We start from the raw sequence: 14,923 nt of genomic DNA on the forward strand, positions 1-14,923 counted from the left end.
AAAATCATAAAACCAACTCCATAAATTGTACATGGCTGTGTCACACAAGGTCGTTTAGAATACAAACGATCTTACTAGATCATTAGTTGAGAGAAGGCATGGTGTTTAACTATTTAGATCGTCGTAAGATGAGCTAGAAGTGTGAGAGTCTGTGGCTTTGAGGTTCATTTCCTACCTTCAACCATAGAGGTTATGGGTTCAAATCTTGGGTTTGAGTTATTGGTAATGTCTGCAATTCTCAACGTGAAAATGACAAAGAAAACAGTTAAGAGGTGTGAAGGAGTCTGGGGCTCTGGTGTAAAGATCTCACCCCATATGTTCAGGGTTGTAGGTTCAAGTCACAGCTCTGGATCAGGATGTGTTGTGGTCATAAACCTCTGAGAAAGTAGACCCTTAATTTTCAAATGGATCTTTTTTAAAAACCTACAGGTCTACTTTTCCCAGAGGTTTTCCCCCATAACTGCTGCTGTTCACAGGAGGGGAAACCCCCAGCAGTTGTCACAGTCCTCCAGGTTTTGTCAGGAAACATACCTACGACCCCATGCTTATGGGGTGAGATCCTTACCACTGAGTCACCAGATCCCTTCACATTCCAAAACACATCTCTTTGTGTATTTGACATTAAGATTTGACTCTGGCGCAGCAGGCACTTGCACATCCCGTCCACATGGGGGCGATGTTGAAGCAGAAACAAAGGCCCAGCCACAGATCACTGTGGCAGAAATATCACCCAGGCCTACACGATACCTACTGCTTGAAATGAAGACATGTGAACACTATCTTATCTCCTCACCCCAGCACTGCCTCTTGAACAAGAGACATGTTGCGAAAGCAATGAACTCATGACCTCTGGTGAACCAGGTGTGGGTTATCCCAGAGAGCTTAGCTAGGTCTGATTGATCTCTCCTCCTTTCCACTGGGCCTTTCACAAGACTTGAAGAGACACCTCAGACTGTTTCAAAGTTGTCAGTCACTGAGCATCAGCAATACAAACACAATGAAGCACTAGAAGTGAAAATCAAGCAAAATACATTTTTAATAAAAAGGAATTTACTGTAGAAATATTCCATGAAAAATAGGCCCTAGAAAGAGCGGTGTGTTTTTAGAGACGACGGTGTGAGTGGAGCACAGATGGTGTCAGTACGTGTGATAATCCCTTGAGATTCATCAGACCTCTAGGGCTGCAAATCTCCAGACACTTTCTCACTAGTCACAGATTTTCCAGAAATCAGTAGTGAATAAGCAGGCAATCACATAGATCATCCACCTGTGATTAGCTACCAGAAAACCCCAAATTACACCACACTCTGTCTACCACTCTCCCTGCTGTAACCAGAGGAGGAAGAGTCTGAGCAGCTGTGGTGGGAGAAGTCTATGAAGATGCCATCAGGGTCAGAGTCCATAGAGTCCAGTATCTGATCTACCACTGTCTCCGGGCTGGAGGAACAGCTGGGGATCGACCCCGTCTCTGAGCCAGAGTGGACCTGACACAGAACAGAGGGGGACACCGTCGACTCCTCCCCGCCGTGGAGGAAGGGTCCTGGGGAGTGAGAGTCCTGAAAGATGGAGGGCTGGAGGTGGGACCCTAAAGACTCAGACCCCACAGACCCACAGAGATCCAGACTTCCACCACCTCCACCACAAACAACCCCTGTCAGGCTGAGGTCCTGCTCCAGGGAGGAAAGGCCCGGCTGGGCCGCGGAGGCCAGGGAGGAAGTGGTGCTGATGTCGTTGATGGCGCCTTCTTCCAGACAGGAAGTCATCTCGCAGACGGAATGGCGGCGGATGCCCATGCTGCTCACGGAGCCTGTCTCGGTATCATACTCCACCACAGGCGTCAACATGGGCACGTTGTAGGACTTGGAGCGCATCACCAGGTTCTTCACGGGGGCGTCGCCTGACTTGGGCCAGCACCGCTGCAGACGCTTTTCTGGAGAGACGATAGGAGGAGGAGTGAAGAGGGATGAGGATAGGAGGAGGAGTGAAGAGGGATGAGGATAGGAGGAGGAGTGAAGAGGGATGAGGATAGGAGGAGGGGTGAAGAGGGATGAGGATAGGAGGAGGAGTGAAGAGGGATGAGGATAGGAGGAGGAGTGAAGAGGGATGAGGATAGGAGGAGGGGTGAAGAGGGATGAGGGGTGAAGAGGGATGAGGATAGGAGGAGGGGTGAAGAGGGATGAGGATAGGAGGAGGAGTGAAGAGGGATGAGGATAGGAGGAGGGGTGAAGAGGGATGAGGATAGGAGGAGGGGTGAAGAGGGATGAGGATAGGAGGAGGGGTGAAGAGGGATGAGGATAGGAGGAGGGGTGAAGAGGGATGAGGATAGGAGGAGGAGTGAAGAGGGATGAGGGGTGAAGAGGGATGAGGATAGGAGGAGGGGTGAAGAGGGATGAGGATAGGAGGAGGGGTGAAGAGGGATGAGGATAGGAGGAGGGGTGAAGAGGGATGAGGATAGGAGGAGGGGTGAAGAGGGATGAGGGGTGAAGAGAGATGAGGATAGGAGGAGGGGTGAAGAGGGATGAGGATAGGAGGAGGGGTGAAGAGGGATGAGGAGTGAAGAGGGATGAGGATAGGAGGAGGGGTGAAGAGGGATGAGGATAGGAGGAGGGGTGAAGAGGGATGAGGGGTGAAGAGGGATGAGGATAGGAGGAGGGGTGAAGAGGGATGAGGATAGGAGGAGGGGTGAAGAGGGTTGAGGATAGGAGGAGGGGTGAAGAGGGATGAGGATAGGAGGAGGGGTGAAGAGGGATGAGGATAGGAGGAGGGGTGAAGAGGGTTGAGGATAGGAGGAGGGGTGAAGAGGGATGAGGATAGGAGGAGGGGTGAAGAGGGGTGAGTGAAGGAGAGAAAGAAGACGTTGAGGCCGTCTAGACCCGTATAACACAGGAAACTAACAGCACAACAGCTGAACAGCTGTGAATGGAGAGTAAATAACATGCATGATGAAATCTAAATAATTTAGCTGTATGAGTATTCGTCTAACTACCCAGTACGCAGGAGGAGTATTGCATTGAGGATCCGTCGTTGGAGTAGAGGCCGTGGGTTCCCAGGTATGGAGACACCACCTTCTGAACCAAAGCTTCCAGACGCAGGTACTCCTCAGTCACTCCTCTAGACTCATGGACACCCTGGAACACACACATCACAGTTAGTCCTCAGTCACTCCTCTAGACTCATGGACACCCTGGAACACACACATCACAGTTAGTCCTCAGTCACTCCTCTAGACTCATGGACACCCTGGAACACACACATCACAGTTAGTCCTCAGTCACTCCTCTAGACTCATGGACACCCTGGAACACACACATCACAGTTAGTCCTCAGTCACTCCTCTAGACTCATGGACACCCTGGAACACACACATCACAGTTAGTCCTCAGTCACTCATCTAGACTCATGGACACCCTGGAACACACACAACACAGTTAGTCCTCAGTCACTCCTCTAGACTCATGGACACCCTGGAACACACACATCACAGTTAGTCCTCAGTCACTCCTCTAGACTCATGGACACCCTGGAAGACGAAGACACACACACACACACACACACTGAAACTCCCACAGGACACCACACCTGCTGTACACTCAAAAATCAGTGCTTATCATTTGTCAACCACCTAAAATAAATCTGTCCTCAAACCATAACCATATTTGAGTCTATTGAAATCTTAGTTTCTGAGGAAATACATTGTCCATTAGAGGGCTCTGTGCTTGTTGTTTAGGACAGAACAGAAAGAAAGGGGGCAGGGTAAGAGCATGCAGAAAACACTGAGTAAATACTGAGCTGGAGGAAAGTAACTGAGTAACTATATCAGAGGAGAGACAGTAACTAACTAACTAACTGTATATCAGAGGACAGTAACTAACTGTCTGTCAGAGGACAGTAACTAACTGTCTGTCAGAGGAGAGACAGTAACTGACTGTCTGTCAGAGGAGAGACAGTAACTAACTGTATATCAGAGGAGAGACAGTAACTAACTGTCTGTCAGAGGAGAGACAGTAACTAACTGTCTGTCAGAGGAGAGACAGTAACTAACTGTCTGTCAGAGGAGAGACAGTAACTAACTGTCTGTCAGAGGAGAGACAGTAACTAACTGTCTGTCAGAGGAGAGACAGTAACTGTCTGTCTGTCAGAGGAGAGACAGTAACTGACTGTCTGTCAGAGGAGAGACAGTAACTAACTGTCTGTCAGAGGAGAGACAGTAACTGTCTGTCTGTCAGAGGAGAGACAGTAACTGACTGTCTGTCAGAGGAGAGACAGTAACTAACTGTCTGTCAGAGGAGAGACAGTAACTGACTGTCTGTCAGAGGAGAGACAGTAACTAACTGCCTGTCAGAGGAGAGACAGTAACTGTCCTACCCTGTACCGATCATTGACAGTAAAATTACACGTACACACCATGGAAAGTCCCAGACTGAGTGTTCGCTAATGACACTAAATACCTATTATGGGGAGATCTGGAACTAGTTTGCTTGTTTGGGACTTAATTTACCCAAATCCTTTCCAGAACAACTTCTTTACCAGAACTATTTTGTCATGAAACCTGAAAAGGAACAAAACATTGGTGAAGGGAGACTGTCTTCCGATAATACATTGACTCACTCAACCACAACATAAAACATCTAGCTAACCAGAGTTTGACAACCACCACATCAATGCATTGACTGGAGTAATGACATCAATGCAAAACAAGTAAAATGGAGAGAAATTGTTCACAGATGAAAGCTGTTACAACAAAGACCAAGACCAGAGAGAGAGAGAGAGAGAGAGAGAGAGAGAGAGAGAGAGGAAAGAGAGAGAGAGGAGAGAGGAGAGAGAGAGAGAGGAGAGACAGCGAGAGAGAGAGAGAGATACAGAGAGAGAGAGGAGAGAGAAGAGAGAGAAGAGAGAGAAGAGAGAGAGGAGAGACAGAGAGAGAGGGAGAGGAGAGAGAGAGAGACAGAGAGAGAGAGAGGAGAGGAGAGAGAGGAGAGAGAGAGAGAGACAGAGAGAGGAGAGAGAGAGAGAGAGAGAGAGAGAGAGGGAGAGAAAGAGAGAGAGACAGAGAGAGAGAGAGACAGAGAGAGAGAGAGAGAGACAGAGAGAGAGAGAGAGAGACAGAGAGAGAGGAGAGAGAGATCCATTGCCATTGGGGTATGGGAACAAAACTTCAACAAAACGTACATTCTTCCCTTGTCAAAACAAACTGATCCTTTGTCTGTGTGCCCTCTGGACACTTTAATCAGTAGCAGATGTGGCCCAGTGAGCAATACAGGCCACTTAGATAGAATGGTGTCTCCAGTGTAAGGTGTCACCCAAGCTGTACCACAGAGTAATGAGAAAGGGGGAGGGGGAAAGGGAGAGAGAGAGACAGACAGACAAGAGTAGCCCTCCTCTCTTGGTCCTGTTCTCTGGTATCTTGGTCATGTTCTCTGTTCTCTTGGTCCTGTTCTCTGTTCTCTCTTGGTCCTGTTCTCTCCTCTCTATTGGTCCTGGTTCTCTGTTCTCTCCTCTCTCTTGGTCCTGTTCTCTCCTCTATCCTCTCTTGGTCCTGTTCTCTTGGTCCTGTTCTCTTCTCTCTCTTGGTCCTGTTCTCTCCTCTCTCTTGGTCCTGTTCTCTGTTCTCTCCTCTCTCTTGGTCCTGTTGTCTCCTCTCTCTTGGTCATGTTCTCTGTTCTCTTGGTCCTGTTCTCTGTTCTCTCCTCTCTCTTGGTCCTGTTCTCTTCTCTCTCTTGGTCCTGTTCTCTCCTCTCTCTTGGTCCTGTTCTCTGTTCTCTCCTCTCTCTTGGTCCTGTTGTCTCCTCTCTCTTGGTCCTGTTCTATGTTCTCTTGGTCCTGTTCTCTGTTCTCTTGGTCCTGTTCTCTCCTCTCTCTTTGTCATGTTCTCTGTTCTCTTGGTCCTGTTCTCTGTTCTCTCATCTTTCTTGGTCCTGTTCTCTGTTCTCTTGGTCTTGTTCTCTCCTCTCTCTTGGTCCTGTTCTATGTTCTCTTGGTCCTGTTCTCTGGGTCCTGTTCTCTCCTCTCTCTTGGTCCTGTTCTCTGTTCTCTTGGTCCTGTTCTCTCCTCTCTCTTGGTACTGTTCTCTGTTCTCTCTTGGTCCTGTTCTCTGTTCTCTTGGTCCTGTTCTCTCCTCTATCTTGGTCCTGTTCTCTCCTCTATCTTGGTCCTGTTCTCTCCTCTATCTTGGTCCTGTTCTCTCCTCTCTCTTGGTCCTGTTCTCTCCTCTCCCTTGGTCCTGTTCTCTGTTCTCTTGGTCCTGTTCTCTCCTCTATCTTGGTCCTGTTCTCTCCTCTCTCTTGGTCCTGTTCTCTCCTCTCTCTTGGTCCTGTTCTCTGTTCTCTTGGTCCTGTTCTCTCCTCTCTCTTGGTCCTGTTCTCTGTTCTCTTGGTCCTATTCTCTCCTCTCTCTTGGTCCTGTTCTCTGTTCTCTCCTCTCTCTTGGTCCTGTTCTCTGTTCTCTCCTCTCTCTTGGTCCTATTCTCTGTTCTCTCCTGTCTCTCCGTCCTGTTCTCTGTTCTCTCCCCTATCTTGGTCCTGTTCTCTTGGTCCTGTTCTCTGTTATCTCCTCTCTCTTTGTCATGTTCTCAGTTCTCTTGGTCCTGTTCTCTGTTCTCTCCTCTCTCTTGGTCCTGTTCTCTGTTCTCTTGGTCCTGTTCTCTGTTCTCTCCTCTCTCTTGGTCCTGTTCTCTGTTCTCTCCTCTCTCTTGGTCCTGTTCTCTGTTCTCTTGGTCCTGTTCTCTCCTCTCTCTTGGTCCTGTTCTCTGTTCTCTCTTGGTCCTGTTCTCTGTTCTCTTGGTCCTGTTCTCTCCTCTATCTTGGTCCTGTTCTCTGTTCTCTTGGTCCTGTTCTCTCTTCTCTCTTGGTCCTGTTCTCTGTTCTCTTGGTCCTGTTCTCTCCTCTCTCTTGGTCCTGTTCTCTGTTCTCTTGGTCCTGTTCTCTCCTCTCTCTTGGTCCTGTTCTCTGTTCTCTCCTCTCTCTTGGTCCTGTCCTCTGTTCTTTCCTCTCTCTTGGTCCTGTTCTCTGTTCTCTTGGTCCTGTTCTCTCCTCTCTTTTTGTCATGTTCTCTGTTCTGTTGGTCCTGTTCTCTGTTCTCTCCTCTCTCTTGGTCCTGTTCTCTGTTCTCTTGGTCCTGTTCTCTGTTCTCTCCTCTCCCTTGGTCCTGTTCTCTGCTCTCTTTCTATTTCTGCTGCAAATGAGGGAGTCTTTCTATCCTTCCCTGTGTTCTCCATTAAACCTCTGTCTCCTAGTATAGGTTATTTGTATCTATCACCCTTACTTCCTGTCTCTCGCTCTGTTTATCCCTCAGTCTCTTTCTCTGTCCATCTCTCAGTCTCTTTATCCATCTCTCTGGTTTCTCTTTCTACTCTACTATCTACTCTCTACTACTCTACTCCTGTGTGCTCCAGTTTGTCCCTGGCTCCTGGCGTCTGGCTGGCAGAGAGGAGACAGCAGATCTGGGTCACCCAGTCACTCTAATGATGTCAGTGGAGAACTGTGCAGCGAAGTCACAGACACAGACGCATGCATACACACATAAACTGAGGTGGGGGTCGACATCTGTTTACATATGAATCTTAATGTTAATATATTATAACATGAATGAAAATGACATATATATGGATGTCGGAAAAATATATATATGGATGCCAAAAAAAAAAGATTGGTAAATGTTGAATTAATATGGAAATGACTAAAAGTATCTCCACTACATGTAACTGTTATTCTCATGGGAAGAAGTCTCCTTTCTGACTTCACTCTGACTGTTTCCTGTCACATCGCTCTCCTGCTCACTATATCACACTCTCTGGTCTGGCATCCTGCTCACTATATCATACTCTCTCTGGTCTGGCATCCTGCTCACTATATCACACTCCCTCTGGTCTGGCATCCTGCTCACTATATCACACTCTCTGGTCTGGCATCCTGCTCACTATATCACACTCCCTCTGGTCTGGCATCCTGCTCACTATATCACACTCTCTGGTCTGGCATCCTGCTCACTATATCACACTCTCTGGTCTGGCATCCTGCTCACTATATCACACTCCCTCTGGTCTGGCATCCTGCTCACTATATCACACTCTCTGGTCTGGCATCCTGCTCACTATATCACACTCCCTCTGGTCTGGCATCCTGCTCACTATATCACACTCCCTCTGGTCTGGCATCCTGCTCACTATATCACACTCTCTGGTCTGGCATCCTGCTCACTATATCACACTCTCTGGTCTGGCATCCTGCTCACTATATCACACTCTCTCTGGTCTGGCATCCTGCTCACTATATCACACTCCCTTTGGTCTGGCATCCTGCTCACTATATCACACTCTCTGGTCTGGCATCCTGCTCACTATATCACACTCCCTCTGGTCTGGCATCCTGCTCACTATATCACACTCTCTCTGGTCTGGCATCCTGCTCACTATATCACACTCCCTCTGGTCTGGCATCCTGCTCACTATATCACACTTTCTCTGGTCTGGCATCCTGCTCACTATATCACACTCTCTCTGGTCTGGCATCCTGCTCACTATATCACACTCCCTCTGGTCTGGCATCCTGCTCACTATATCACACTCTCTCTGGTCTGGCATCCTGCTCACTATATCACACTCTCTCTGGTCTGGCATCCTGCTCACTATATCACACTCTCTCTGGTCTGGCATCCTGCTCACTATATCACACTCTCTCTGGTCTGGCATCATGCTCACTATATCACACTCCCTCTGGTCTGGCATCCTGCTCACTATATCACACTCTCTGTGGTCTGGCATCCTGCTCACTATATCACACTCCCTCTGGTCTGGCATCCTGCTCACTATATCACACTCCCTCTGGTCTGGCATCCTGCTCACTATATCACACTCTCTATGGTCTGGCATCCTGCTCACTATATCACACTCCCTCTGGTCTGGCATCCTGCTCACTATATCACACTCTCTCTGGTCTGGCATCCTGCTCACTATATCACACTCCCTCTGGTCTGGCATCCTGCTCACTATATCACACTCTCTCTGGTCTGGCATCCTGCTCACTACATCACACTCCCTCTGGTCTGGCATCCTGCTCACTATATCACACTCTCTCTGGTCTGGCATCCTGCTCACTATATCACACTCCCTCTGGTCTGGCATCCTGCTCACTATATCACACTCCCTCTGGTCTGGCATCCTGCTCACTATATCACACTCCCTCTGGTCTGGCATCCTGCTCACTATATCACACTCCCTCTGGTCTGGCATCCTGCTCACTATATCACACTCCCTCTGGTCTGGCATCCTGCTCACTATATCACACTCTCTCTGGTCTGGCATCCTGCTCACTATATCACACTCTCTCTGGTCTGGCATCCTGCTCACTATATCACAATCTCTCTGGTCTGGCATCCTGCTCACTATATCACACTCTCTCTGGTCTGGCATCCTGCTCACTATATCACACTCCCTCTGGTCTGGCATCCTGCTCACTATATCACACTCTCTCTGGTCTGGCATCCTGCTGACCACTGAGAGATGATCTGGTCTGGCATCCTGCTGACCACTGAGAGATGATCTGGTCTGGTATCCTGCTAACCACTGAGAGATGATCTGGTCTGGCATCCTGCTAATCACTGAGAACAGAGATGATCTGGTCTCACATCCTGCTAACCACTGAGAGATGATCTGGTCTGGTCTGGCATCCTGCTAATCACTGAGAACAGAGATGATCTGGTCTGGCATCCTGCTAACCACAGAGATGATCTGGTCTGGTCTGGCATCCTGCTAACCACTGAGAAAATAAATAATCTGGTCTGGCATCCTGCTAACCACTGAGAACAGAGATGATCTGGTCTCAAATCCTGCTTACCACTGAGAGATGATCTGGTCTGGTCTGGCATCATGCTAACCACTGAGAGATGATCTGGTCTGGCATCATGCTAACCACTGAGAGATTATCTGGTCTGGCATCATGCTAACCACTGAGAGATGATCTGGTCTGGCATCATGCTAACCACTGAGAGATGATCTGGTCTGGCATCATGCTAACCACTGAGAGATGATCTTGTCTGGCATCATGCTAACCACTGAGAGATGATCTGGTCTGGCATCATGCTAACCACTGAGAACAGAGATGATCCAGATAACTGCACATAACTCAGCCCAATATGACAGATGTCTTACTTCGTATGCAGTTACTATTTTATATTGATGTTGATGTGGAATTATAGAAGATAGTCTGAAGCATGGAGAGAAGAAGTCCCACGTCTCTGCCAGAGAATCCAGTAGCTTCTGACCTGGGGTCAACCAGGAAGTCAAAACAACCAGTAGCTTCTGACCTGGGGTCAACCAGGAAGTCAAAACAACCAGTAGCTTCTGACCTGGGGTCAACCAGGAAGTAAAAACAACCAGTAGCTTCTGACCTGGGGTCAACCAGGAAGTCAAAACAACCAGTAGCTTCTGACCTGGGGTCAACCAGGAAGTCAAAACAACCAGTAGCTTCTGACCTGGGGTCAACCAGGAAGTCAAAACAACCAGTAGCTTCTGACCTGGGGTCAACCAGGAAGTCAAAACAACCAGTAGCTTCTGACCTGGGGGCAACCAGGAAGTCAAAACAACCAGTAGCTTCTGACCTGGGGGCAACCAGGAAGTCAAAACAACCAGTAGCTTCTGACCTGGGGTCAACCAGGAAGTCAAAACAACCAGTAGCTTCTGACCTGGTGGCAACCAGGAAGTCAAAACAACCAGTAGCTTCTGACCTGGAGGCAACCAGGAAGTCAAAACAACCAGTAGCTTCTGACCTGGGGTCAACCAGGAAGTCAAAACAACCAGTAGCTTCTGACCTGGGGTCAACCAGGAAGTCAAAACAACCAGTAGCTTCTGACCTGGGGTCAACCAGGAAGTCAAAACAACCAGTAGCTTCTGACCTGGTGGCAACCAGGAAGTCAAAACAACCAGTAGCTTCTGACCAGGAGGCAACCAGGAAGTCAAAACAACCAGTAGCTTCTGACCTGGGGTCAACCAGGAAGTCAAAACAACCAGTAGCTTCTGACCTGGGGTCAACCAGGAAGTCAAAACAACCAGTAGCTTCTGACTTGGGGGCAACCAGGAGGTCAAAACAACCAGTAGCTTCTGACCTGGGGTCAACCAGGAAGTCAAAACAACCAATCCTTAAAAACATCTACAGCTGCACCACAGAGAGCATCTTGACTAGCTGCATCACTGCTTGGTATGGCAACAGCTTGGCATCCGACCACAAGGCTCTACAGAGGGTAATGCTCCACAGAGGGTAATGCTCTACATATGGTAATGCTCTACATATGGTAAGGCTATACAGAGGGTAATGCTCTACAGAGGGTAATGCTTCACAGAGGGTAATGCTCTACAGATGGTAAGGCTGTACAGGGGGTAATGCTCTACAGAGGGTAGTGCTCTACAGAGGGTAGTGTTCTACAGAGGGTAGCGCTCTACAGAGGGTAATGCTCTACAGAGGGTAGTGCTCTACAGAGGGCAGTGCTCTACAGAGGGTAATGCTCTACAGAGGGTAGTGCTCTACAGATCGTAAGGCTCTACAGAGGTTAATTCTCTACAGAGGGTAAGGCTCTACAGATGGTAGTGCTCTACAGATCGTAAGGCTCTACAGAGGTTAATGCGCTACAGAGGGTAAGGCTCTACAGATGGTAATGCTCTACAGATGGTACGGCTCTACAGATGGTAAGGCTCTACAGAGGTTAATGCTCTACAGAGGGTAATGCTCTACAGATCGTAAGGCTCTACAGAGGTTAATGCTCTACAGAGGGTAAGGCTCTACAGATGGTAATGCTCTACAGATGGTAAGGCTCTACAGATGGTAAGGCTCTACAGAGGGTAATGCTCTACAGAGGGTAGCGCTCTACAGATGGTAAGGCTCTACAGAGGTTAATGCTCTACAGAGGGTAAGGCTCTACAGATGGTAATGCTCTACAGAGGGTAAGGCTCTACAGATGGTAATGCTCTACAGAGGGTAAGGCTCTACAGAGGGTAATGCTCTACAGATGGTAAGGCTCTACAGATGGTAAGGCTCTACAGAGGTTAAGGCTCTACAGAGGGTAGCGCTCTACAGATGGTAATGCTCTACAGATGGTAAGGCTCTACACTTTTTGCTGGCTGTCCCTCAGGTTGTGTCAGGAGGACACATAGCTGGCTGTCCCTCAGGTTGTGTCAGGAGGACACATAGCTGTCTGTCCCTCAGGTTGTGTCAGGAGGACACATAGCTGTCTGTCCCTCAGGTTGTGTCAGGAGGACACATAGCTGGCTGTCCCTCAGGTTGTGTCAGGAGGACACATAGCTGTCTGTCCCTCAGGTTGTGTCAGGAGGACACATAGCTGTCTGTCCCTCAGGTTGTGTCAGGAGGACACATAGCTGGCTGTCCCTCAGGTTGTGTCAGGAGGACACATAGCTGCTGTCCCTCAGGTTGTGTCAGGAGGACACATAGCTGGCTGTCCCTCAGGTTGTGTCAGGAGGACACATAGCTGGCTGTCCCTCAGGTTGTGTCAGGAGGACACATAGCTGTCTGTCCCTCAGGTTGTGTCAGGAGGACACATAGCTGGCTGTCCCTCAGGTTGTGTCAGGAGGACACATAGCTGGCTGTCCCTCAGGTTGTGTCAGGAGGACACATAGCTGGCTGCCAAAACTGCACATATTGGCTTTTTTTATTTTATAGTTAAATATATTTGACAGTTTCTGAATGATAATTTTGGGAAATAATTATTATCTTAGATCTGAGTATTTGCCAGTGTAATAGGAAATGCAGTTCTGTCTCTACCTCTCCCCTGGAGCAGAGTGAGCACAGCCTGTCCTCTCTGGGCAGCCAGGTTCGTCTGTGACGACCGGTCTCTATAGCCAGACTGTCCTCTCTGGGCAGCCAGGTTTGTCTGTGACGACCGGTCTCTATAGCCAGACTGTCCTCTCTGGGCAGCCAGGTTTGTCTGTGACGACCGGTCTCTATAGCCAGACTGTCCTCTCTGGGCAGCCAGGTTTGTCTGTGACGACCGGTCTCTATAGCCAGACTGTCCTCTCTGGGCAGCCAGGTTTGTCTGTGACGACCGGTCTCTATAGCCAGACTGTCCTCTCTGGGCAGCCAGGTTTGTCTGTGACGACCGGTCTCTATAGCCAGCCTGTCCTCTCTGGGCAGCCAGGTTCGTCTGTGACGACCGGTCTCTATAGCCAGACTGTCCTCTCTGGGCAGCCAGGTTCGTCTGTGACGACCGGTCTCTATAGCCAGACTGTCCTCTCTGGGCAGCCAGGTTTGTCTGTGACGACCGGTCTCTATAGCCAGCCTGTCCTCTCTGGGCAGCCAGGTTTGTCTGTGACGACCGGTCTCTATAGCCAGCCTGTCCTCTCTGGGCAGCCAGGTTTGTCTGTGACGACCGGTCTCTATAGCCAGACTGTCCTCTCTGAGCAGCCAGGTTCGTCTGTGACGACCGGTCTCTATAGCCAGCCTGTCCTCTCTGGGCAGCCAGGTTTGTCTGTGACGACCGGTCTCTATAGCCAGACTGTCCTCTCTGGGCAGCCAGGTTTGTCTGTGACGACCGGTCTCTATAGCCAGACTGTCCTCTCTGGGCAGCCAGGTTTGTCTGTGACGACCGGTCTCTATAGCCAGACTGTCCTCTCTGGGCAGCCAGGTTTGTCTGTGACGACCGGTCTCTATAGCCAGCCTGTCCTCTCTGGGCAGCCAGGTTTGTCTGTGACGACCGGTCTCTATAGCCAGCCTGTCCTCTCTGGGCAGCCAGGTTTGTCTGTGACGACCGGTCTCTATAGCCAGCCTGTCCTCTCTGGGCAGCCAGGTTTGTCTGTGACGACCGGTCTCTATAGCCAGCCTGTCCTCTCTGGGCAGCCAGGTTTGTCTGTGACGACCGGTCTCTATAGCCAGACTGTCCTCTCTGGGCAGCCAGGTTTGTCTGTGACGACCGGTCTCTATAGCCAGCCTGTCCTCTCTGGGCAGCCAGGTTCGTCTGTGATGACCGGTCTCTATAGCCAGCCTGTCCTCTCTGGGCAGCCAGGTTCGTCTGTGACGACCGGTCTCTATAGCCAGCCTGTCCTCTCTGGGCAGCCAGGTTTGTCTGTGACGACCGGTCTCTACAGCCAGACTGTCCTCTCTGGGCAGCCAGGTTTGTCTGTGACGACCGGTCTCTATAGCCAGCCTGTCCTCTCTGGGCAGCCAGGTTTGTCTGTGACGACCGGTCTCTACAGCCAGCCTGTCCTCTCTGGGCAGCCAGGTTTGTCTGTGACGACCGGTCTCTATAGCCAGCCTGTCCTCTCTGGGCAGCCAGGTTTGTCTGTGACGACCGGTCTCTATAGCCAGCCTGTCCTCTCTGGGCAGCCAGGTTTGTCTGTGACGACCGGTCTCTATAGCCAGCCTGTCCTGTCTGTGACGACCGGTCTCTATAGCCAGACTGTCCTCTCTGGGCAGCCAGGTTTGTCTGTGACGACCGGTCTCTATAGCCAGACTGTCCTCTCTGGGCAGCCAGGTTTGTCTGTGACGACCGGTCTCTATAGCCAGCCTGTCCTCTCTGGGCAGCCAGGTTCGTCTGTGACGACCGGTCTCTATAGCCAGCCTGTCCTCTCTGGGCAGCCAGGTTGTCTGTGACGACCGGTCTCTACAGCCAGACTGTCCTCTCTGGGCAGCCAGGTTTGTCTGTGACGACCGGTCTCTATAGCCAGACTGTCCTCTCTGGGCAGCCAGGTTTGTCTGTGACGACCGGTCTCTATAGCCAGACTGTCCTCTCTGGGCAGCCAGGTTCGTCTGTGACGACCGGTCTCTATAGCCAGCCTGTCCTCTCTGGGAAGCCAGGTTTGTCTGTGACGACCGGTCTCTATAGCCAGACTGTCCTCTCTGGGCAGCCAGGTTTGTCTGTAGACAGACTGTGGTCACTGAGTCTGTACCTAGTCAATGTTTTCCTCAGTTTTCTATCAGGCACAGTT

The 14,923-nt window shown here is 50.0% G+C and overlaps 1 protein-coding gene across 5 annotated transcripts in view; it reads right to left on the reverse strand.

The window, feature by feature from the left end:
- Positions 1-1,012: 1,012 nt before the first annotated feature.
- The window catches only part of LOC149978188 (proline-rich protein 5-like), a 58,190-nt gene continuing 44,279 nt past the window's right edge, over positions 1,013-14,923 (reverse strand). For all 5 annotated transcript variants that reach the window (XM_090201178.1, XM_090201179.1, XM_090201180.1 and 2 more), the window contains 2 exons: positions 2,987-3,128; positions 1,013-1,930 (listed from right to left, as the gene is read on the reverse strand). In XM_090201178.1, the coding sequence (XP_090057304.1) occupies positions 1,296-1,930; positions 2,987-3,128 (777 nt within the window). In that variant the 3' untranslated portion in view covers positions 1,013-1,295. The remainder of the gene's footprint in view (positions 1,931-2,986; positions 3,129-14,923) is intronic.

Source organism: Oncorhynchus mykiss, chromosome 15, assembly GCF_057628025.1.
Source record: "Oncorhynchus mykiss isolate SJ-2025 chromosome 15, ASM5762802v1, whole genome shotgun sequence".
In the NCBI taxonomy this organism is placed as follows: Eukaryota; Metazoa; Chordata; class Actinopteri; order Salmoniformes; family Salmonidae; genus Oncorhynchus; species Oncorhynchus mykiss.